The following is a 26,149-nucleotide window of genomic DNA, read 5'->3' as shown; positions in this document are numbered from 1 at the left end:
ATGGCAAGAACCATAATTACTTTTGCACTGGCCTAATAGCTCAATTTAGCCATTCCATAATGTATATGTATTTTAAAATAATATGTTGTGCATTATATAGGTATATGCACACACACAATTTTTAATTGTCAAATAAAGGAAGAAAGACAGGAATGAACCAAAAACCCTAACCAGGTTGGCATGATGTGAAAACAAAGAGATGGCAATGGACATGTTGAGTGGGTCAGCTGGAAGTGTGTTGCACATAAGCCTCTGTATAGTTGAACCTCATGTATTTCAGTCTAAATGTCCCTAGCAAATGGGATGTCCAAGTGAAGTCCCCACCGGTTCCATTCAGCTGGCTGTGGAATGACTTACTTTGACAACGTCCTCGTCTGTGGACTTGCACTCCACTGACTCTGAGATGTCCATCACAACACTGTTCTCCTCCACAGAGACCACCTTGATAGGCATGGCAACTGTCTTTCCTGTGAGTATGGCAGTGTTCAGAATTTCAGTGTCCTGCCAAAAAGAATCAAACACACTGGGTTAAGGGAGATATTCCATTCTGTTGGGAACTGGACAATTCTAGGGGGAACCTCCCAGTGTAAACACCAGGCTGTCCTTGTTTGTACAAGACACACTGTACAATTTACACACTGTACCAGGACTTGGAATAAAGGGCTATTCTTTGGAACAATTTACCAAGAATGTTCAATAGTTTACTTTTAGTTTCTTTATGATCATATTCCTAGTTTTCAACAACAATCAAAAAGTATTTATTCTTTTTCTTTATTGCAGAGACCAAGTAGAAGTAATACATTAGTTAGGTTTGGTTGTAAGCAACAGAAACTAACTCTGGGTACCTTCAGCAAGCACAGTAGGTTGAATAATGCTTTCCTTTCACCCTCTGCAAAAGATATCCATGCTCTAATCTCTGGGATCTGTGAATATGTTACCTTACATGGTAAAAGGGACACTGCAATTGAGATTGAATTAGGATCTTAAGATGGAAGGATTATCCTGGATTATCTAGGTGGACCCAGTCATCCTAAAGTCCCTACAAGAGGGAGCTATGACGTTCAGAGGGAGAGGAGGAGATGTGGCAGTGGAGGCAGAGGTCAGGTTATATGGCCAAGAGCCAAGAGATGTGAACAGCCTCTAGAAGCAAGCTGGAGAAGGCAAGGAATAGATTTTTCCCTGAGAGCTTCCAGAAGTACAGCCCTGCCAACATCTTAACTTTAGCCCCTTAAGACTCACTTCAGACTTCTGTCCTCCAGAACTGTAGGATAATACATTTGTGTTAATTTGTCATGCCAGTGTCAGGAAACTAACACAGATACTTATGGGCTAGATCCTGGATTGCTCCCAGCAACAAAGGAAGAGCTGAAGAAAGGTTTACAAAGTCCAGATCACCTTCAAGGATACTAAAAGCAGGAAATAATGGGCAGTGTCTCCCAAATAAGGTGGAATGAATGTCTTCAACCATTACTTTCTTTTTCTTTTTTTTTTTTACTTTATATATAAGGGAACTTTATTGGCTCATGTATCTGAAATGCCTACAGCATGGGATATGATTGTGTCCAGAGGGCCAAACAATGTCTTATATGCTGTCAGTTTTCTTGACATCTTTTCCCCTTCATCTCGCCTTCCCCCATCTTCACCCATTTCTATTCTTTTTTTTTTTTGAGATGGGGTCTCACTATGTTGCCCAGGCTGGTCTTGAACTCCTGGTCTCAAGCAGTCCTCCCACCTTGGCCTACCAAAGTGCTGGGAACATAGGCAAGTGTCACCATGCCCAGATAATTTTAATTTTTTACTTTTCTTGTAGAGACAGGATCTTGCTATGTTGTCCAGGCTGGTCTTGAACTCCTAGCTTCAAGCGATCCTCCTGCCTCAGTCTCCTGAAGTGCTGGGATTACAGGCATGGGCTGCCGTGCTTGACACCTTCATTTTTTAAAAAATGAAGACTAAAGCAAAGCAAAGTGCCCTCCTCTGTTGCTCCATGGGAACCCATTCCATCACAGCCAATGGAGACTTTGATTTATCCTGCTCAGATGACTTCATGCAAAACTATTAGCGTCACACCTCTCATGTATGTTGTGATTTGCCAGGTGATGAAGAAAATACCTTCTATTTGATTTTGTAGGATACTACCTGATTGCCTTTTTATAATTCTTTTCTTTATGGACAGATGAAAATGAAAAAGGGCTTTTGGCTTTGGGACATCTAATGATGCCAGTTTCTCGCAAAGTCCCTCTCCAGAAGCAATGCTCTGGTGTGAAGCAGGAGATGGAAAAAGATTTTCTCCATTCTTTCTCCAGGGAAGCAATTGACACAAAAATGACCTTTTGCATTAAACAAGAGCGCAGCTGAAAGAGTTATGAGTTTTAAGTACAGCCTCGGCCTCTCTGTGATGCTTTTGCATCAGCCAGCAGTTGCATCACTCTCGGCTGTGTCTTCTCCTGGGTCCGTGGGATTCCTGGAGCTGGGCTGCAATCCGGGCAGCTTGCACAACGTCTATTATGGAGGCTAAGAATACTTTAGAAATTCCCCAGGTCTATTTTCAGGTTCATTACAGGTAATGTGCTCAGAGTTCAGTCTTTACATTTTCTCTCTCAGAATGGTCTTTGGCTAATGGCTTCATTAAAGCAGTACATTCCCTCATGGATTGTGATTAGTTTTCTAACGGCTGTTGCAATTACATGCACACATGCACACACACACACTTTCACACACTCTACCTAACACTCTCTATCCCTAAATTGCACTCCACCAAAATTAAGATGGGTTGGACATGTATGTATATGTGTATGTATATATATATCTATCTCTATCTATATATATTTTGAGATGGAGTCTTGCTCTGTCACCCAGGCTGGAGTGCAGTGGCGCAATCTCGGCACACTGCAAGCTCCGCCTCCCGGGTTCACACCATTCTCCTGCCTCAGCCTCCTGAGAAGCTGGGACTACAGGCACCGGCCACCATGCCTGGCTAATTTTTTGTATTTTTAGTAGAGACGGGGTTTCACCGTGTTAGCCAGGATGGTCTCGATCTCCTGACTTTGTGATCCGCCCGCCTCAGACATATATTTTTTTCACTTACCAATATCAATTTCAGGAGCAGAGAATTAATAGACATAGAAATAACAAATGATAAAAGGAAACTTTGGCCTCCAGAATAAACTGGCTGTGACATGGAGGAAGTTCCCTGTATTTAAAACCACTCTTCTGACTGGTAGTTTGGTGTCTATGACGTGGTGGGCCCTGGAGTCTGGACTCCTGGATTCCGCTCCTTGCTTTCCCATTAACTTCCTGTGCAATCCTGATCACATATCATATCTCTTGGAATCTTTGTTTCCTCATTTTACAAATTAGCGGGGGTTGGGCTATGTCATCTATCTTTTCGACTGTTGAATCCTAGACTGTCTTAGTTCATTCAGGCTGCTATAAGAAAATACCATAGGCTGGGTACTTTCTAAACAGCAGAAATTTGTTTCTTACAGTTCTGGAGGCTGGGAAGTCCAAGTGCAAGATTCAGTGTCTCGTGAAGGCAGAGAGAAAAAAATGTGTGTGTGCCTGTGTGTGTATGAGTGCCTGTGAATGTGTGTGTGCCTGTGTGTGTGAGTGCCTGCGTGTTTATGGGTACATGTGCCTGTGTGTATGTGTGTGCCTTTGTTTGTGTATGAGTGCCTGTGAATGTGTGTGTGCCTGTGAATGTGTGTGTGCATGTGTGTGGGTGCCTGTGCATTTATGGGTACATGTGCCTGTGTGTATGTGTGTGTGTGCCTGTGTTTGTGTATGAGTGCCTGTGAATGTGTGTGTGCCTGTGTGTGTGAGTGCCTGTGTGTTTATGGGTACATGTGCCTGTATGTGTGTGTGCACCTGTGTTTGTGTATGAGTGCCTGTGAATGTGTGTGTGCCTGTGTGTGTGAGTGCCTGTGTGTTTATGGGTACATGTGCCTGGGTGTATGTGTGTGCCTGTGTTTGTGTATGAGTGCCTGTGAATGTGTGTGTGCCTGTATGTGTATGCGTGTATGCCTGTGTGTTTATGGGTACATGTGCCTGGGGGTGTGTGTGTGTGTGTGTGCACCTGTGTTTGGGTATGTGTGAGTGCCTGTGTGCATATGGGTGCATATGCCCGTGTGTGTGTGCGCCTGTATTTTTGTGCCTGCATTTGTGTATGTGTGAGTGCCTGTGTGCATACGGGTACCTGTGCCTCTGTGTGTGTGTGTGCCTATGTTTGTGTGTGCGTGAGTGCCTATGTGTATGGCTACATGTGCCTGTGTGTGAGTGCCTGTATTTGTGTATGTGTGAGTGCCTGTGTCTTTGTGTGTGTGTGCACCTGTGTTTGTGTATATGTGTCTGTGTGCACGTGGGTACATGTGCCTATTTGTGTGTGTGTGCCTGTGTTTGTGTATGTGTGAGTGCCTGTGTGTGTGCCTGTGTTTATGTATGTGCGAGTGCCTATGTGTGTGCGAGCCTGTGTGTATATGTATGAGTGTCTGTTTACCTATGGGTGCATGTGCCTGTGTGTGTGTGTGCCTGTATTTGTGTATGTGTGAGTGCCTGTGTGTGTGCCTGTTTGTGTATGTGTGAGTGTGTGCATATGGGTACATGTGCCTATGTGTGTATGTGTGTGCCTATGCTTGTGTGTGTGAGTGCCTGTGTGTGTGTGTGCCTATGTATGTGTGAATGCCTGTGTTTGTGTATGTGCGAGTGCTTATGTGTGTATATGTATGAGTGTAAGTTCCTGTGTGTACATGTATGAGTGCAAGTTCCTGTGTGTACATGTATGAGTGCCTGTGTGCATATGGGTGCATGTGCCTGTGTGTATGTGTGAGTGCCTGTGTTTATTGCGAGTGCCTGTGTGTATGATATTGATGTGGCAGGCCTACAGAGTTCTTTGCATCTGGTTGCACCTCTCAAATACCTTTTTAGTTGAGGCCAATTCACAGCAATATGCCTAGCACACTATTTATGTGTATATAATTGTTCTGTCTTCTGAAACCCACCTAAACCCCCGCGGGACCAAGAACACATCATGTGCATGGCTGGCTGGGGGTGGATGCCACTTGCCTTTATGCTGCTGCTTAGCACTGCTCGGAAGAAGGCTTACGCTGCTAGCTACCTATCCTCTGGCTCTATCCGGCTCTGATGAGTTTAGCATCACAGAAGGCAGCCTGCTTCCTGAAAGCACACAGGTGTACAATTCCTGCCGACTCCAGCAGGTATTAGAGACCACTTATCAACACTGTCTCAAGGCCTCAGAACACAACAAAGGCATAACTATGACTTGGAAGCTTTTTGTATTATTAAATGTTTTTTTCTCTCCTTTTACCTTGCTCTGAAGCCCTTCACCCGCCTCCGTCATAAATCAGAGAACTGTTCTGTTTTGCTGAAAATAATCAATAAGGTAGGGTTCTTTAAATCATGGTCATTTCAAATTTGAAAAAAGCCAGAGGCTTCTGAGAAAACACATTTTTGTTGTTTGATTTACCCTCATAAATGTAAATTAGTTTGGCCATTTTCTAGGTGAACTGTATTTTTAACTTTTAAATAAATAAGAACATGGAATTACTTCTGGAATGACTTCATGGAATTATTTCTGTGTACGGGTGCGTGTGCCTGTGTGTATGTGTGTGTGCCTGTGTGAGTGCCCACGTGTGTGCGGGCGGGTGCGTGTGCCTGTGTGTATGTGTGTGGGTGTGCCTGTGTGAGTGCCCACGTGCGTGCGGGTGTGTGTGCCTGTGTGTATGTGTGTGTGCCTGTGTGAGTGCCCGCGTGCGTGCGTGCGGGTGTGTGTGCCTGTGTGTATGTGTGTGTGCCTGTGTGAGTGCCCGCGTGCGTGCGTGCGGGTGCGTGTGCCTGTATGTGTGTGAGTGCCTGCGTGCGTGCGTGCGGGTGCGTGTGCCTCTATGTGTGTGTGCCTGTATGAGTGCCTGCATGCGTGCATGTGGGTGCGTGTGCCTGTATGTGTGTGAGTGCCCGCGTGCGTGCGGGTGCATGTGCCTGTATGTGTGTGTGCCTGTGTGAGTGCCTGCGTGCGTGCGGGTGCGTGGGCCTGTGTGTGTGTGTGTGCCTGTGTGAGTGCCTGCGTGCATGAATGCGGGTGCGTGTGCCTGTGTGAGTGACTGTGTGCGTGCGGGTGCATGTGCCTGTATGTGTGTGTGCCTGTGTGAGTGCCCGCGTGCGTGCGCGTGGGTGTGTGCGCCTGTGTGTGTGTGTGTGCCTGTGTGAGTGCCCGCATGCGTGCGTGTGGGTGCGTGCGCCTGTATGTGTGTGTGCCTGTGTGAGTGCCCGTGTGCGTGTGGGTGTGTGTGCCTGTGTGTGTGTGTGTGTGTGTGTGTGTGTGTGCCTGTGAGTGCCCGCGTGCGTGGGGGTGCGTGTGCCTGTGTGCGTGTGTGTGCCTGAGTGCCCGCGTGTGTGCGTGTGTGTGCCTGAGTGCCCGCGTGCGTGCGTGGGGGTGCGTGTGCGCCTGTGTGCGTGTGTGTGCCTGTGTGAGTGCCCGCGTGCGTGCGTGGGGTTGCGTGTGCCTGTGTGCGTGTGGCTGTGTGAGTGCCCACGTGTGTGCGTGGGGGTGCGTGTGCCTGTGTGCGTGTGTGTGCCTGTGTGAGTGCCCGCATGCGTGCGTGTGGGTGCGTGTGCCTGTGTATGTGTGAGTGCCCGCGTGCGTGCGGGTGCATGTGCCTGTGTGTGCCTGTGTGAGTGCCCGCGTGCGTGCGTGTGGGTGCGTGTGCCTGTGTGTGTGCCTGTGAGTGCAAGCGTGCGTGCAGGTGCATGTTCCTGTGTGTGTGTGTGTGTGTGTGTGCGTGCCTGTGTGAGTGCCCACGTGCGTGCGTGTGCTGGTGTGTGTGTGCGCGCTTGTGTGAGTGCCTGCGTGCGTGCATGTGCGTGCGTGTGCCTGTGTGTGTGCCTGTGTGTGCATATTGATATGGCAGGCCTACAGAGTAGGCACTCGCACATATACAAACACAAGCGCACACACATAGACACACACACACGCATACACGCAGGCACATGTACCTATACATAGAAGTAATTTCATGAAGTCATTCCAGAAGTAAATCCATGTTCCTTAACACAGAAGTGTTAAAAAGACTCGGAAGCGTGAATGAACTCAAATATGTTAGGGGAGTTTGATTGACTGGCCACGGAGATGGGGGATTTGTCCCAGGAATGGGTGTAAAATGCCCCACTTCGAATATCCCCCAAGGGTTCTCCTGCAGAGCAGAAAAGAGTGAGGAAATGTATTACATCCACACAATGGAAGACTATTCAGCCACAAAAAGGAATGCACGCATGCGACAACATGGATGGATCATGAACATGTTGTGTGAAGTGAAACAAGGCCAACACAAAGGCCCCATATGACATGGTCCTACTCATACGAAATGTCCAGACCAGGCAAATCCACAGACACAACGTGCATTAGTGGTGGTCAGGAGCCGCAGGGATGGGGAAGGGAAGTGACTGGTAACGGGTACGGGATTTCCTTTTGTGGTGATGAAAGTGTTTTGAAATTAGATAGGGATGATGGTTCATAACCTTGCAAATACTAAGAACCACTGACCTGTATATTTTAAAACAGTACATTTTATGGCATGAGAATTATATCTCTATAAAAAAGAAAGGAAAGAGTGTGGGATGGGGCTGGAGCCATGGAAAGGCCACATCAGGTTCAGATCTGGCTTTCGATTCTGGGCTCCTGCATGGCCTCAGACAAGCCAATGATCTATCCACCCACAGCTGACTGACCCTGGAAATGGGACTAAGAACAGACACATTCGTGGCTCAGAGACCAGACGTCTGCCTAGTAAAGCAACTTCGGGGGTTTAAATTTCATGAGGGTCTGGAGAAAGGGTGAGCTTAATCTAAAATGTCCCCGAGAGCAGCAAACAAGCTCTTTCAATCCATGTGGCTGGGAGTCAAGAAGAGGTAGTAGCTAATAAAAAGGAAAAAAAAAGCCAGGTCACATTTGAGGAGCTCTTGGCATGTGCTAGGTGTTGCTAATATTCTCACTGCTACCCGAAACCCATGAAGCGGGTAGTTGTGTTACCCTTAGTCTATGGATGGGGAAACTGAGGCATGGAACTGAGTGACTGACTTGTCTGGGGGCACAGCCCATATATGATTCACCCACATTTAAACGTCCAGCCCACGGCAGGAGCATATATATGTTCTTGACCACAACTTCTCGGCAGGTCAAGAGCAAGGACCTGATAGAGAATTGCCTTAAATCCTGGCTCTGCCCTTTTCTTGCTATTATTTAAATGCTCCACGCATCAGATTCCTTGACTGTGAACTCCCAGAATAATTAGGGTTGTTGTGAAGATTAAATCAGATAATGTTTATGGATTGCCTGTCAGGGTTTGGAACAAAGTCCAAGTTGACTCAAAGGGCAGCTATCAAACATAAATGTGAAGTATCTCGTATGAGACAATTGGTGGCTGGAGGGAGGCCAAATTCACCCACTTCAATCTCTCTTTCTCTCTGAAAATTGGGGCTGTGCAGGGGGAGGAATAGAAAATAAAATAAAAACAAATCAAGCACATAGCAGACATCCAAACACATTTAAAACGTATTTATGTTAGCACTTTATATATTCCTTTCAGATTTTTTTCTTTTACAAAAGAGAAAAAACATGGCTGATAACTTTAAAATCTCCTCTGTCATTTTTCCAGTCCTGATCCTCAATTTCCCTCCCTAAAGGCAATCACTGCCAGGATTTGGCATGTATCTTTCCAGTTGGTGATTCTTATACTTTTACCAAATATCCATATTTATGTAAAGAAAATATGGTATTGTCTTTTGCTTTTATGTTTTATACAAAAGCACGTTTTACATAGTTTATGTAAATATATCATATTGTACTTTCATCAACTTATGTTTTGTTTTTCAAAACACTCAACATTATGTTTTTATGCTCTATCCCTGTTTGTATAGCTGGAGCATTTATTCCTATTTAGATCCATATTTATATACTGATTGAATTCATTTGTCTCAAAACTGACTAAATTCCATTGTGTGCCTTTTCTGTATTTTACTTTTCCGTTCTCTTACCCATGGAAACTTACAGTGTGTCAAATTCTTTGCCTTTGCAAATAACTGAATCCCTCCACGTGCATATGTATCCAGGGTTTTTTTTTTTTTTTTTTTTTTTAGCATCTTCTCATCCTAGAAGTGAAATTGCTGGGTGGAGAGTGTACACATTTTCCTCTTTGATCCTGCTATTTGGTGCTTCCAAGCAGTTGTCATCATACACTCTGAGCAGCAGCATGTGAGGCCGTCCTTCCCTGAGACCCTGGCAAACCCCCGTGATTATGTATCCCTTGGCCAGGTGATGGTTCCAGCTGGTCAACTAAACATTAACCTAGCTGTTGCTGTGATGGGACTTTGTAGATGTGACTAATGCTCATCATCAGCTGACTTTATTTATAAAGGAAGTTATCCTGCATAATCTGGGTGGGCCTGATCCAATTGGTTTGAAAGGCATTTAGAAGCAGAGCTGAGGCTTCCCTGAACAGGAAGAAATCTTGCCTGTGGACAGCACTTCAGTTTGTGCCCCAAAGATCCAGGCTGCCCTTCATGACAGTTTGTCCATGACACATAGCTATATCTGTCTATCTATCTAGCCTATCAATCATCTGTCTATCTATTTATGTGTCTATCATCTATCCAATCTATCTTCTATCATCTATCTAATCTGTCATCTATGTATTATCTATCTTATCTCTCACTATCTAATCTATCTTCTGTCTCCTATCTATCTATCTATCTATCTATCTATCTATCTATCTATCTATCATCTATCTACCTACCTACCTACCTACCCACCCACCTACCTACCTACCTACCTACCTACCTACCTACCTATCTCCTCATCTTGTTTCTCTGGTGAAACGTGCTGTTTTACCAGCCTCTTTATTTTAGGTATTTTGGTGGGTAGGGTACCATTTACTTCCCTATTACTGTAATTACTGCGCCTGGCTCACGGTGGCCATGGAGGTTCAGGGCTTGTGGACTGCAGAGACCTGAGAGCTCTAAGGCCTGGCTTTGGGCCAGTCCATGATGCCAAGGTCATGGCCACATGGGCAAATGGGGCTTGGCAAGCCACTTTCTTCTTTGAGGAAGCTGATCCCCATCCTTGAACTACATGCTGGGAAAGTGACTGCATAAAGTGTCCGGGAACCACAAACAACAAGTGGGAATCCCATAGAGAAAGCAGGAATTAGCCTGCGTTACATTTTGCTATGAAAATTTGGCCCTTCTAAGTGGATCTAAGTGGATTTAAGGGGCTTTTCTAACCGTGCAGGTTAAACTAGTTGGCCGCACATCTCAAAGGAGACCCTGCAGGAACTCCCAGTGGTTGTGCCCAGACCTTACATCCTCATTCCCAAGTTTAATATCTGGGAAGAAACTTCTCTTATAGAACTGGCTATTTTAAAGCAAGTTATAAGTCATCCCATTTTTGAGCACCAGAATCAGAGAGGAAAGGGGTTCCTCAGCCCACCTGGACGAGGAAGGAATGACTTGCCCAGGGCCACACAGCTGGACAGTGACACCATCTTGCTTTTATTTCTTTTATCCACCACACCTGCCACCTCTCTCAAGCGTGTTTTCTCTGAGGTGGAGCAGACCTTTGGTGGTGACAGCAGCATGCATTATGCGCCAGATTCTCTTTAAGCGCTTCGTGTGTCCCAGCTCCCTGAACCTTTGAAGTGAGACTCTGTTCTCACCCTGATTTGAAGCGTGAAGAGACGAAGTCAAGAATGTCAACTAACTCACTCAAACTTACAAAGCCAGCAGCGGGGTGGAGCTGAGATATGAACCCCAAGTGAGAGGTCCAGCCCCTGGTTCTTACTCTTTGCACAAGACAACCCTCTAGAAAACAAGCCCACTAGTGGGGGTTGTGGGAGTGGACGAGTGGCCCTGAGGGCCTGTCTCAACCTGGACTGGAGAAGCCACTGGACAGTGGGACACGGACATTTTTCATTTCTCTCCAGACCCATTCTGACATCGGTGACTCTTAAATCTATCTATCCAATCTGTCTTCAATCATCTATCCAAGGACACTTAAATTTAAGGACACTTAAGGACGCTTAATCCAAGTGTCCTTCGTTCCATCTACAGCCAGAGAAGCAGTCCATTCCTGTGAGCGCCTCCCAAATCTGTGGATTTTCTTCTCCACCACCTGTCTCTGAGGGAGGAATAACTGGGCGAATGCTCCCCCTCCACATGTACAGGCGTCCACAGAGCCCAGGGTGTCTCGCTTGGTCTCCTCTGGGGGCTTGCAGAGCTGACTACAGACCAAAACTTTCACATTTTCCTTGAGGAAGGCAACTAATAGGGAAATCTACTATTCTCTAATTCAAAGTAGATGCTGAGAACAGAGATGGCAACCACGTGCTGCTTCTCAGAATGAAAAGAAAGATGGATTGAATTTCTGTGGGGAGAGCAGGCCTCTGTGATGGCTTCATAGACATCTTTCACATCCCATTAGATTTTTCAGACTGATGAATAAGACACAGGGGCCAGTTCCTGCCCATGGCAAGTTTTTATGTAAATTTGTTAGCCAAGAATGATTTTTACATTTTCAAGGCTTTAAAAAAAAAGAAAAGAAAAACAATATGCAACAGAGACTATGTGTCCTGCAAAACTGAAAATATTTACTATCTAGCCCTTTATGGAAAAACTTTGCTGATCCCTGAACAAGATCATTTTTTCCAATAGGAGGGGCCCTCTTTCCTCCAAAGGCCTCTTTTAGTCTTCCAGTTTCAGGCCATTCTCTCTGGTAGAGCCATGGAGTCATCTTCCTTTTGCAGAAGCTAACTCCTGTCCTTATTGCGTTCTCCTCTTCAGTGGTTACAGCCTCTGATCCACCATGCTTCCAGTGGGACTTCAACATCGGCATGATGGCTTCCTCCATAAAAGCCTGCACCCTTTGCTCAAATTGGCATAGATTTGCATCTTGATAATTTGCATTGCATGTTTGGACCTATGAGGAATCTTGCGCTAAACCGGAGGGGCTCATGTTAAATAGGAAGGGAGATTTGAATTGGGGAGAACTTTATAAGTGGTTGATCATTTACCTTTGTGATGATTTTTGTGTTACTGAAAGCATCTGGTTCCCTGCACGTGCTTTTAGCTCAAGGAAGGTGATTATAAACACTTGAATAACAAGAGTCCCCTAAAACTGGCCTTTCCGGACTTAACCATAGCAGATAACATTACAACACTGCCTGCTCCAAAGGAAAAGTATATGAACAGGAAAAAAAAGATCATGTCTTCCTCTATCTCAGCGGAAGCGCAGTTGGTCGGGGAAATATCCCAGCAGGTTAGGAAGACGCTGGAGACGGCGGGAAGGCTCACCGCTCACATGGCAGGTTCTGGGGAGATAGCTCACGTGGCAGGTTCTGGGGAGATAGCTCACGTGGCAGGTTCTGGGGAGATAGCTCACGTGGCAGGTCCTAGGGGGATGAAATGTCCAGTTTTGAAACTGGAACCCAGAAAAGAGGGTCCAGCTGCCAGCATTCAGAGAGCAGCGACCATCGTGGCTTCATGAGTTCAAACTAAAAAGGTGCCTGCCTTGTGGCCTCCATGGAAGCTGCATTCCTGCTCCTGCCTTGTGGCCTCCATGGGAGCTGCGTTCCTGCTCCTGCCTTGTTGGAGCTTTGCTTTCCTCATTTGTGAAATGGGGATAATCCCACTTTCCTCTAGGGTTGTAGGCAAGAGGACCTACAAAAAATCTCAGGTCAGTACCTGGTACAGAGGTGGCCACTCCACCACCCCAACCCTGTCCATCTTCATCCCAGGAAACAGAGCCCACAAACTGTGACACTGTATTTGAATGCCCTGATTCACCATGTTGCTTTTGAGCTCCCTGTAGCTGCACCAGACCAATAGGTTCCATTTTTATGTAACAAAGTTGTGAGTTGTTTTTCACTTGCCATGGACCCCCAGGTTGAAGGTCACATAGCCTGAGCATGCCCAGATGAGCCACACGTGCAAACACAGAGGAACCCTAAGTGCTCAAACTGAGGTGTGGGAACTGAATTAAGAACAGGACACTGCATAATAAGGTCCAGGATCCAATCAGATTGAGCCCTGGCATCACCCCATGGCAGGATCCAGTCAGATCATGTCTCCCTGCATCACCTCATTGCAACATCCAATCTGATCACATCTCATTACCCAATGCTTATAAAACCCGACTCAGCCCCCAGCTCTAGGAGAGACTGCTTTGGGAATTATCCCAGGTGTTTTCTTTACTTATTACAAGTAATACAATCTCCTTGCCAACTCCTCCTGGGTTGTGGTCATTAGATTGATACCTGCCAACCAACTGAACCCACCTGTTGCGTGGGTAGCAACCCCAGCTTCTTAGCTGCAGGAGGATGAGCATTCAACTGCAACTAACTTGGGAACCAATTTATTATCACTTGGAAGTCCAAGGAGTGGCTGTTTAATTGCACTTACAATTCGATGAGGAGGCACCATCAGTGGGAACCCGAAGGCATTGGGAAGGTGCTTTGCTGAGGGCTTCAGTGCCTTGAAGCTGAACCCCAGGGTCTGGAGCAAGGTGTGGGCTAGTACTGATCACTCAGTGAATGTGGAGTCTGAGACTGACCTGCCCTGGGGATTAAGAAGAGGGAACTGCATAATAAGGTCCAGGATCCAATCAGATTGAGCCCTGGCATCACCCCATGGCAGGATCCAATCAGATTGAGCCCTGGTGTCACCCCACGGCAGGATCCAGTCAGATCATGCCTCCCTGCATCACCTCATTGCAACATCCAATCTGATCACATCTCATTACCCAATGCTTATAAAACCTGGCCTCCTTTCCTGAAGTAAAGAAAAAGAGCTTTTCTAGCTACCAAACAATGATGAAATCTGTTTGCTGGGATAATATTGAGATACTAACTTATGTTTTCCCTCTCTGTGGCTTCCCCTTCCTTCCTCCTATTCAAGCAGGGAAACCAGTTCTGTATGTATCTTTGGGGGAAGGAGGAGAAGGACAGAAAACAAAACACCTCCCGAATTCCAGAGAGGTGAGGAAGTTCACAAGTATGACAAAATGTTTGGCCAAAATCATGGGGGAGGGGGGCGCTCCCTTCACCCATCCTTCCAGAACAGAAAGAACCAATTTTTTTCTCTTGGGAGGTAATGAGAGAGGAGGAGTGGTCTTTGGGTTCTGAAAGGAAACACATGTCTGGTTTCTAGGAAGCATTTTTGGAGAAGACGCAAGAGGAGATGCCTGCCTGGTATCTGTGCAGCAACACAAAGACCCTTGAATCCCAGAGGTAGCCCCCAAAAGGCAGGCGCTAGGAAAATAAACTGATTAGATCTGGAGAAAATAGAGAACCAAGATATTGTGGCAAAAGAGGCTGCCTCTCAATATCCACTCTCCTTTTTTCTTCAGTTACTGAACCATGATGCTTTGGGAGGTGTTCTCAGCCTCCCTTGCAGCTGGCTGTGACCATGTGACTGGATTCAAACACAGTTGTTCTCAAAGTGTGGTGCCTGGCCCAGCAGAATCAGCATCCTCTGGGAACTTGTTAGAAATGCAAATTTTTGGGCTCTACCCCAGACCTACTGAATCAGAAACTTTGAAGGTGGGTGGGGCACATTAACCAGTGCTTTACCAATTCCTCAGGTGATTCTGATGTTGTTGAAGGTTGAGAACTGGTCTAGTCCAAAAGTAAACGGAAATATGCAGTACTTTAGAAAATCTCCTTAATGAGAACTAAACTCAGTAAGTGGGGCATTTCTTTTGTCCTTTTTCCCTTCCTGCTACTGGGACTATAGATATAATGGCTGGAACACCAGCAGTCACCTTGAATCATAAGGCAAACTTGGAAATAAAAGCCATTTGCTAGGCCGGGCACAGTGGCTCACGTCTGTAATCCCAGCACTTTGGGAGGCCGAGGTGGACAGATCACTTGAGGTCAGGAGTTCCAGACCAGCCTGGCCAACATGGTGAAGCCGCGTCTCTACTAAAAATATAAAAATTAGCCAGGTGTGGTGGCACACGCCTGTAATCCCAGCTACTAGGGAGGGTGAGGCAGGAGAATCGCTTGAGCCCGGGAGGCAGAGGTTGCAGTGAGCCGAGATCCTGCCACTGCACTCCAGCCTGAGAGACAGAGCGAGATTCCTTCTCAAAAAACAAACAAACAAACAAAAAAAGCCATTTACTGATGGTGAGATGGTAAGATAGGAGAAGCCTAAATCTCTGATGACTAATGAGTGGTCATGCCCTTACTTCTGTATGTGAAATAAACTTATTTTCTGTTTCATCTAGAGGTTTGAAGGTTTTCTGTTATTCTCAGCCAGACTTAAGGCTAACTTATGTAGATATTTCTTTTTATGCTTGAGATGGTGGACAAAGACTACTACTGGTTATACTTGAATGCATTACAACAAATTCCAGTTTTGCACCCGTGAGAAGCCAAGTCCCTGGCAAGGATGCTAGATGGTGGCTGGCAGTTTGGGAATGGCAGGGGGTGGTGGTAATCCCAGTGTTCTCTGTGGCTGCTGGTAGTGGGTGCCCCTGTGGAGCCAGGCTGACAGCAAGGCTGTTATAGGAGGAAGGAGAAAGCAGAGACACAACTCAGCTTAATTTGCAGCAATAGAAAAATTACTCCAAAAGGGCGCTTCATTTTCCCAATTCAAGGCATACTAGTTAAAATGATGCACGGGCCGCCCAGCAGCTGATTGGCGTGCTGATTAGTGAGGGTGCTTGAAGTGTGGGTTCTGGATTCAGGGCAGAGAAGCCCAGAGAAGAGCCATCTGATTAACAAGCTGACTCTGTTAGGTGCAACCAGTGATTTACATAATCAGGTGATTAAGAATACATTACACACACACGCACACACACACGCACACACACACGCGCGCGCACACACACACGCGCACGCACACACACACACACGCATTGTAGGGGAGGCCTCTTGCAATTCCACCCACTAAGGTAATCTTCCCTCTAAGCAGGCCAAGTGCAGACCCCAGCTGTGCCTCACGGTGCAGTGTAACAATTCCTCTCATCAGGGGAGAAAAGAGAAGCCTGTTACCGCCGGCTTGCGAAGGGCAGTCCTGACGGAGCAGACCAGGCTGGACCCGTTACCTGACCACACTGCCTCCCCGCTCCCATTTCCTAATGAACCCCAAGAGTCCTGTATGATGTTTTGGTAGAATTGATTAAAAAATGCTTGAGGAGATGCCAATAGTAAAATGCGTTGCTGATGACGACACTAACAATTCCCCTCACTTCCTCTGTGACTGCCTTAGATTCGGTAGGAGCAGGGAGACCCCGAGGTGGCAGGGCAGGGGACAGAGGAGAGAGGAGGCTTCTCACAGGAAGCTCTCTCTCCTGAACATTTACAGGGAGCAAGAGAAAAGACTTTCTTCATCAATACACTGGCAGGCCCATCCATATGGAGGCTGTTCTCAGTTACGCCTTCTCTGTCACCTCCGTTTGTCTTGACTTTGCAATTCCTTCTAGAAATCTTAGCACAGTGCAATAGTGTACCAATTAAGATCCGTGTCTAAAACCAGGCAGCATCTCAGCCCAGCATTCCGTAGCAGAGTACAGCAGGGTGTGTGTGGCGCTGAGTGACAAGAGCTTACTAGTTAGCTCAGAGATCCTGCAGGAGACATCAATCATCAGAGCGGCTCAGAGTTACAGGGCATCTACGATGTTGTTAGGCAGGAAGCAATGTACTATTGTATACATAGTCACGATACTAACAGTAATTGATGTGTATGCCTCTGTTAGTTTTCTAAGGCTGCTGTAATGAAGTACAGCAAACGGGATGGCATACAACAACTGAAATTTATGCTCTCACTGTTCTGGAGGCCAGAACTTTGAAATCAAGTTGTCAGCAGGGCCGTGCCCCCTCTAAGCCTCTAGGGCAGGATCCTTCCCTGCCTTTTCCTAGTGTCAGCGGTTTGCCTGCAACCCTGAAATTCTGGGTCTTTTGTATGTGACGCGGCAATCTCTGCCTCCGCCACCGCGGAGCGCTCTCCCCGTGGCTCTGTCCAAATCTCCCACCTATAGGGACACCAGTCATTGGATTAGCAGCCACCTAATGACCTCATCTTAACCCAGTGGTATCTGCAAAGACCCTATTTCCAAAGAAGGTCAGATTCATAGGTACTGAGGATTAGGACTTCAGTATATCTTTTGGGGGGAACAAAAGTCAACCGGCAACCATGTCTCTTTATTCTTTGCAAAGAATTTTCACATAAATCATTGCCACATTTGACATTCAACAAAGCAGAGCAGAAAGGGCTGGTGTCACCACAGGAGGGGAAACTGAGGCACAGAGGGCTTGGATTCCCACCCTTCTGGCCTCCGGACAGCCAAGCCCTCCAGTGTGCTCTCCCCTTCCTGTGTCAGCCCCTCTGAGCTGATGGTGAATTGATCCAATCAGCACCATCGTAGTAGTAAAAATACCAACCCTAACATGGGCCACCTTGCACCCCACCATGACTTTGAGCTCTTTTCAAGTACCAGGTGCTGTTCCAGGCATTTCTGCAAGCACTGATTTATCTAGTTTCAACAGCCCAATGAGCCGGCACTTCAATTCTCCTCTACTTCACAGGTTAGGAAATGGAAGATTTGCAGGAAGTGTAATGAACTAGCTCAAGAACTAGCAGCTACTAAGTATGGAGGTGGGGAGGGGAACCGGGGATGGAGCCCAGGCCGATGGAACCCTAAAGCTCATGTCCTGACCCACTACAATATCTGACACTAATATCCCTCAAATATTGTAACTCAACTCAGAAAAAGCAAATGCATACACTAAATATCTCAGGAAAGCTCCTTTTAAAAAATAGCTTTATTGAGATATAGTTCAAACACCATACGATGCATACATTTAAAGCATACTAACCAGTACACTCTCACTTAATCTAGCTTCAAAACACCTCCCTTATGGCAGAAGGAGACTCTAATCCCATTAGCAGCCACTCCCATCCCCAACTCCTCCCAGCCCCCAGCAACCACTAATCTGCTTTCTGCCTCTATGGACTTACCTATTCTGGACATTTTATTTAAAGGGAATCACACAACATGTGGCCCTTTGTGCCTGGCTTCTTTGATCATATTTTCAAGGTTCGTCCACGTGGTAGCATGGATTGGTCTTTCCTTCCTTTTAATGGCCTGATAATATTCTATTATATGGATAGACCACATTTTGTGTATTCCTTTCTCAATTGATGGACATTTGGGTTGTTCCCACTTTTTGGCTATTATGAGTAATGCTGCTACGAACATTTAAGTACAAGTCTTTGTGTAGATGTAGGTTTCATTTCTCTTGGGTTTACACCTAGGAGTGGCATTATGACAGGTCCTTTTTAAAAGCAGGTAATTACATAGATTTTTCCCCAAGGCTAATTATCTTTCTTTAACTCTGGTGAACTGACAAAGTTAGAATAATCCCGTGGATTTATGAATCTCCTTCCTCCAAAGTGGTCCGAGCACTTTTCTCCATGCTATGAAATCCACTCCTCTGCCATTATTTTTGTGGTCATTCCAGACAGCAATGGGGGCTCCAGAAGGGCTTTACCTGGGTCAGGGGCTGGGAAGCATGGCCATGCTGGCCACCAGGCAGGCCTCCTGTCCCGGGCCCCTGTTTCCCGGAGCACGCTCCACTTATAGGCACGTGGAGGCACTGTCCTCTGTCTTCTGTGAATCCTGCTCCTTGTGGCTCCGAGAACTCTGTGTTCCGAGCTGCAAATGTTCTTGGACGGTGTCTCATTAATTATAGCTTATCGGCTGCCTTGCGAGTTGCATCTTAATGAGTGACCCTCATCGCTGACCCTTTATTAGCACAGGACTTCTTTGTTGGGTCCTGCGTCTCTTCCGATTCTGTAAACACAGATCAATGGGATGTTGTGGGGCTGACGTGTCCCACTTCCCTTCCCGGAGGAACAGGAAAGCTTCCTTGCAGGTGCTCTGCGCAGCTCTGCTCCTGGCACCAACCCCGCCCCACAGCCAACAAGAAATCCCTTTGATGTGCAGACGAGGATGGGGTAAGGGTTCTCTCATTATCTAGTTATGTGGCTAGATCCTATTTCAAGAGAGTTTACTCTGCACACAGCAGCCAAGGCCAGCCTTGGGGTACCTGAAAACCCTAAGAATACAGAGGTCAGAACACAAAGGAGAGTCATCCTTGTCGAAATGACCTGCAAGGGTCCAGGCATGTGACTTCTGGACTGTGGAGAAGGGTGCTAATTGCATTAGTCACCTGGAGCTGAAAATAGAGTTAAAAACCATTTAAAACTTCAATGAGACCAGGCTGCCGCTCTGCTCAAATGTCTCCCTGGTTTTCATGTGATTCAGAGTGAAGCCAAAGTTCTGTGGAATCTGGACCTCTTGGTTTCCTCCCTGCCTTTCCTCCACCCCATCATGTTTTCCAGCCACAGTGTCTTGTTGCTATGTCTTAAACATGGCAGTCTTTGCATATGCTGTTCCTTCTGCCTGGAGTGCTGTTGCCCCAGATATCCACATGGCTCCACCCTCACCTTTGTTCACCCCCCATTCCCATTCCCTGCTATGGTCTCCCTAGCTGTGATCACCTAGGAGACATTGTTTTATTTCAGCTTTGAGGCCTTGTCTGTCTCCCTCTTAAAGGGAATCTCCATGAAGAGATGTTGTGTCTCTCAGTCGCTGTTCCTCCCCCACTGCCTGGAACAGTGACTGGGCATAGTAGTTGCTTAACGAACATATAGGGCATGAAAGAAAAGGAGAAACCATTTGCACCTCTTTCCTATTTGAGTTCTAAAAGCATTTTAAAGAAGCGAATTTGAGGGCATGGCGCTTTATGATGAAGGCCTTGAATTAGAAAGAAGAAGCAGGATCTTGGCCTGCTTCCTGCAGGAGCACCATCAGGACCCTGGATGGAGTCCTTGTCTGAAGAGCCAGCCTTGGAGATGAGGCGGGGGCCCTGTGCTCAACTGCAGATGTGAAGAGACTCTGCAATCCAGGAATGATGGATAGCTCAGGGCAGCCCATGTGTCAAGACCAGGAAACAAAATCTTCAAGCCGCAGCCTTGGTTTAGGCAACAGGAGATCCAGGAGTTGTTACCCCAAAAAACTGTGAAGTGGGTAGAAACCCCAAGAAGGATGGGGCTAAATTTCATTTCTTACTCCCTGATGGAATGGTGGATTTAGAAATCTGAGCGAGGCTCAGGACAGTAAGTCATGGCTTGAATCTGCAGTCCCCATCTGAGGGATGGAGATTTGTACCCACGCTGCTGCTTTCTGGTCTATGCCAAACCTCCGACCTCCTTCTGATTGGTCAGTGTTATGACTCAGGTCTGTTCTGATTGGTTGGAGCCCACACCACTCCAGTCGGTGGAATTTGAGCCTCACCTCATTTGCATCCATGTAAATGGGACATTTCAAGTAACACATGAGATTGGCTCTGCAATTTCTCTGGTCCCCTATGAGTGACCATGATGACTCCTTAATCTCCTGAGGAACGTGGGCCAGCAATGACTTTTTTTTTTTTTTGAGACAGGGTCTTGCTGTGTTGCCCAGGCTGGAGTGCAGTGGCAAGATCACTGTTCACTGCAGCCTGTAACCCCTGGGCTCAAATAATCTTCCCATTTCAGCCTCCCGAGCAGCTGGGACTGCAGGCATGCACCATCCTTGCCCTGATATTATTAATAATTCTTTTTGGTAGAGATGGGGTCTTGCTATGTTGCCCAGGCTGGTCTCCAACACCTGGCCTCAAGCAATCCTCCCACCTCAGTCTCCCAAAGCGCTGGGATTACAGATGTGAGCCACCATGCCATGCTTCCCCCACCTTTTTTAAAAATAAAACTTTATCCATGTTAAAAGTCTTACAATAGCAATGGCCTCCTTTTAATGAGACTCTTACATGAGGGGTTCATGGGTCTTCTTGGGGTACCTGGAAACCCCAAGAATACTGCAGTCAGAACACAAAGGACAGTCATCCTTGTCAAAATGACCTACAAGGGTCCAGGCCTGTGGCTTCTAGACTGTGGAGAACTGTGTTAACTGCATTAGTCACATGGCATTAAAAACAAGCCTCATTCCTCTTCCCTACTGCACTCTGAGTTTCTGCCAGAGGTTACCACTGGAGGAACATAGACTCACAATAGTAAACCACTTAACAGATCAATCCTGGGGAGATGCAACTCGTCTCAAATGGTAGCTGAGCAAATTTTCCTCCCTCCCTGAGGACATAGCTAACAGCTCTGCTGGCTGGCAGTAACAGACCAATAATTCTGGGCTGTCACGGCAGGGAAACCCAACTCCCTCCTCATTTACTTTCAATTCATTCATAGTGCAAGCTGGGGTACAGGAAACAAACTTTACTTATCTGTCAATTTGCTTCTAATACAAGATAGAGAATCCACTTCAAAACGTGCATTTAAAAAAGAAAGCAATTCAATTTCAGCAGGCACCATCTTTGGAAAGTCTCATGCTATAAATGAATTATTAAACAGGCCATCCTTTGGGGTGGCACATGGGCTAAGTGGCACCAACTTCCCTGAGAAATGGCATTTTTTTTCCAACCTAGCCAAGAAAGGAGGCAGTTGAGAAATACGTACTTCTCCAAAGTTGTAATCTCTTTCACTGTTTGCAATATTTTGCATCACTTGGGTATAAACACATTATTGCTATAAATCAAGGGTATTTTCAAAGTCAGTCCCAAGGGCAGAGCCTGCTCCAGCAGTATTATGAAAGAGGTGAAAGTGGCCTGTGGTATCTGAGTGTGAGAGGCATTTCTGGTGTGCATCCATACCTGGACCTCTTCTCTGTCCTGAGCCACAGGGAAGCGTCTATGTCCCAGACCCTTTGCAGCCAATAAAATATGAGTGCAAATGATGTGTGTCCCTTCCAAGCTAAGGCAGAGAAGAATCAGTGTGCCAGCTCTCTGCTTCCTCCCTCCTGGTGGCACAGTCTAGGGTGACAGTGACAGTAGCACAGGATAGTGTGGGTTGGATCCCTGAGTCACTGGCTGGAGGGGAAGCCAGGCTGACCTGCACCGCATTTTGCATGAGTGTGATTAATACACTTTGGCTGTGTGGAATCCCTGAAATTCTATCAGTAGTCTGTTGTGGGAGCTAGCTGGACAGCTGCTGATAAATCATCTTGAGAAGCCAGGCTGGCAATCACCTGGACATGATGGAGTTCTCCAGTGAACACACTCACATCCAACGCTGATGGACTCCAGTAAACACACTCATATTCAACACTGATGGACTCCAGTAAACACACTCACATCCAATGCTGATGGACTCCAGTAAACACACTCACATCCAATGCTGATGGACTGAGCTAAACACACTCACATCCAATGCTGATGGACTCCAGTAAACACACTCACATCCAACGCTGATGGACTCCAGTAAACACACTCACATCCAATGCTGATGGACTCCAGTAAACACACTCACATCCAATGCTGATGGACTCCAGTAAACACACTCACATCCAATGCTGATGGGATCTAGTAAACACACTCATCCAATGCTGATGGGATCTAGCAAACACACTCACATCCAACGCTGATGGACTCCAGTAAACACACTCACATCCAACGCTGATGGACTCCAGTAAACACACTCACATCCAATGCTGATGGACTCCAGTAAACACACTCACATCCAATGCTGATGGGATCTAGTAAACACACTCATCCAATGCTGATGGACACCAGTAAACACACTCACATCCAACGCTGATGGACTCCAGTAAACACATTCACATCCAACACTGATGGACCGAGCTAAACACACTCACATCCAATGCTGATGGACTCCAGTAAACACACTCACATCCAACGCTGATGGACTCCAGTAAACACACTCACATCCAATGCTGATGGACTCCAGTAAACACACATCCAATGCTGATGGGATCTAGTAAACACACTCATCCAATGCTGATGGGATCTAGTAAACACACTCACATCCAACACTGATGGGATCTAGTAAACACCCTCACATCCAATGCTGATGGGATCTAGTAAACACACTCACATCCAACGCTGATGGACTCCAGTAAACACACTCACATCCAACGCTGATGGACTCCAGTGAACACACTCACATCCAACGCTGATGGACTCCAGTAAACACACTCACATCTAATGCTGATGGGATCTAGTAAACACACTCATCCAATGCTGATGGACTCCAGTAAACACACTCACATCCAATGCTGATGGACTCCAGTAAACACACTCACATCCAACACTGATGGACTGAGCTAAACACACTCACATCCAATGCTGATGGACTCCAGTAAACACACTCACATCCAATGCTGATGGACTCCAGTAAACACACTCATATCCAACGCTGATGGACTCCAGTGAACACACTCACATCCAACGCTGAAGGACTCCAGTAAACACACTCACATCCAATGCTGAAGGACTCCAGTAAACACACTCATCCAATACTGATGGACTGAGCTAAACACACTCACATCCAATGCTGATGGACTCCAGTAAACACACTCACATCCAATGCTGATGGACTCCAGTAAACACACTCACATCCAACGCTGATGGACTCCAGTGAACACACTCACTTCCAACGCTGATGGACTCCAGTAAACACACTCACATCCAATGCTGAAGGACTCCAGTAAACACACTCATCCAATACTGATGGACTGAGCTAAACACACTCACATCCAATGCTGATAGGTCCCAGCAAACACACTCATCCAACGCTGATAGGTTCCAGTAAACACACTCATCCAATGCTGATGAACTGAGCTAAACACTCAGATCCAATGCTGATGAACTCCAGGAAACACACTCATTCAATGCCAATGGACTCCAGTAAACACACTCATATCTCACGCCGATGGACTCCAGTAAACACACTCATCCAACGCTGATGGACTCCAGTAAACACACTCACATCCATTGCTGATGGACTCCAGTAAACACACTCACATCCAATGCTGATGGGATCTAGTAAACACACTCATCCAACGCTGATGGGATCTAGTAAACACACTCACATCCAATGCTGATGGGATCTAGTAAACACACTCACATCCAACGCTGATGGACTCCAGTAAACACACTCACATCCAACGCTGATGGACTCCAGTAAACACACTCACATCCAACGCTGATGGACTCCAGTAAACACATTCACATCCAACACTGAAGGACCGAGCTAAACGCACTCACATCCAATGCTGATGGACTCCAGTAAACACACTCACATCCAACGGTGATGGACTCCAGTAAACACACTCACATCCAACGCTGATGGACTCCAGTAAACACACTCACATCCAATGCTGATGGACTCCAGTAAACACACTCACATCCAACGCTGATGGGATCTAGTAAACACACTCATCCAATGCTGATGGGATCTAGTAAACACACTCACATCCAACGCTGATGGACTCCAGTAAACACCCTCACATCCAACGCTGATGGACTCCAGTGAACACACTCACATCCAACGCTGATGGACTCCAGTAAACACACTCACATCCAACGCTGATGGACTCCAGTGAACACACTCACATCCAACACTGATGGACTCCAGTAAACACACTCACATCCAATGCTGATGGGATCTAGTAAACACACTCATCCAATGCTGATGGACTCCAGTAAACACACTCACATCCAACGCTGATGGACTCCAGTAAACACACTCAAATCCAACACTGATGGACTGAGCTAAACACACTCACATCCAATGCTGATGGACTCCAGTAAACACACTCACATCCAGTGCTGATGGACTCCAGTAAACACACTCACATCCAACGCTGATGGACTCCAGTGAACACACTCACATCCAACGCTGATGGACTCCAGTGAACACATTCACATCCAACGCTGATGGACTCCAATGAACACACTCACTTCCAACGCTGATGGACTCCAGTAAACACACTCACATCCAATGCTGAAGGATTCCAGTAAACACACTCATCCAATACTGATGGACTGAGCTAAACACACTCACATCCAATGCTGATAGGTCCCAGCAAACACACTCATCCAACGCTGATAGGTTCCAGTAAACACACTCATCCAACGCTGATGAACTGAGCTAAACACTCAGATCCAATGCTGATGAACTCCAGGAAACACACTCATTCAATGCCAATGGACTCCAGTAAACACACTCATATCTCACACCGATGGACTCCAGTAAACACACTCATCCAACGCTGATGGACTCCAGTAAACACACTCACATCCAACGCCGATAGACTTCAGTAAACACACTCATATCCCACGCTGATGGGCTCCAGTAAACACACTCATCCAAAGCTGATGGACTGAGCTAAACGCACTCACATCCAACGCTGATGGACTCCAGTAAACACACTCACATCCAACGCTGATGGACTCCAGTAAACACACTCACATCCAATGCTGATGGACTGAGCTAAACACACTCACATCCAATGCTGATGGACTCCAGTAAACACACTCACATCCAACGCTGATGGACTCCAGTAAACACACTCACATCCAATGCTGATGGACTCCAGTAAACACACTCACATACAATGCTGATGGGATCTAGTAAACACACTCATCCAATGCTGATGGGATCTAGTAAACACACTCACATCCAACACTGATGGGATCTAGTAAACACCCTCACATCCAATGCTGATGGGATCTAGTAAACACACTCACATCCAACGCTGATGGACTCCAGTAAACACACTCACATCCAACGCTGATGGACTCCAGTGAACACACTCACATCCAACGCTGATGGACTCCAGTAAACACACTCACATCCAATGCTGATGGGATCTAGTAAACACACTCATCCAATGCTGATGGACTCCAGTAAACACACTCACATCCAACGCTGATGGACTCCAGTAAACACACTCACATCCAACACTGATGGACTGAGCTAAACACACTCACATCCAATGCTGATGGACTCCAGTAAACACACATCCAACGCTGATGGAGTCCAGTAAACACACTCACATCCAACGCTGATGGACTCCAGTAAACACACTCACATCCAACGCTGATGGACTCCAGTAAACACACTCACATCCAACACTGATGGACTGAGCTAAACACACATCCAATGCTGATGGACTCCAGTAAACACACTCACATCCAATGCTGATGGACTCCAGTAAACACACTCACATCCAACGCTG

At 46.5% G+C, this 26,149-nt stretch overlaps 1 protein-coding gene across 2 annotated transcripts in view; it reads right to left on the bottom strand.

The window, feature by feature from the left end:
• Positions 1-26,149, bottom strand: part of TMEM132C (transmembrane protein 132C) — a 467,769-nt gene that overhangs the window by 45,793 nt on the left and 395,827 nt on the right. For both annotated transcript variants that reach the window (XM_054444365.1, XM_054444366.1), the window contains exon 5: positions 358-501. In XM_054444365.1, the coding sequence (XP_054300340.1) occupies positions 358-501 (144 nt within the window). The remainder of the gene's footprint in view (positions 1-357; positions 502-26,149) is intronic.

This window comes from Pongo pygmaeus, chromosome 10 (genome assembly GCF_028885625.2).
Source record: "Pongo pygmaeus isolate AG05252 chromosome 10, NHGRI_mPonPyg2-v2.0_pri, whole genome shotgun sequence".
NCBI classification, from domain to species: domain Eukaryota; kingdom Metazoa; phylum Chordata; class Mammalia; order Primates; family Hominidae; genus Pongo; species Pongo pygmaeus.
The sequence above is the reverse complement of the archived record's forward strand: the minus strand, read 5'-3'. Positions and strand labels throughout refer to the sequence as shown.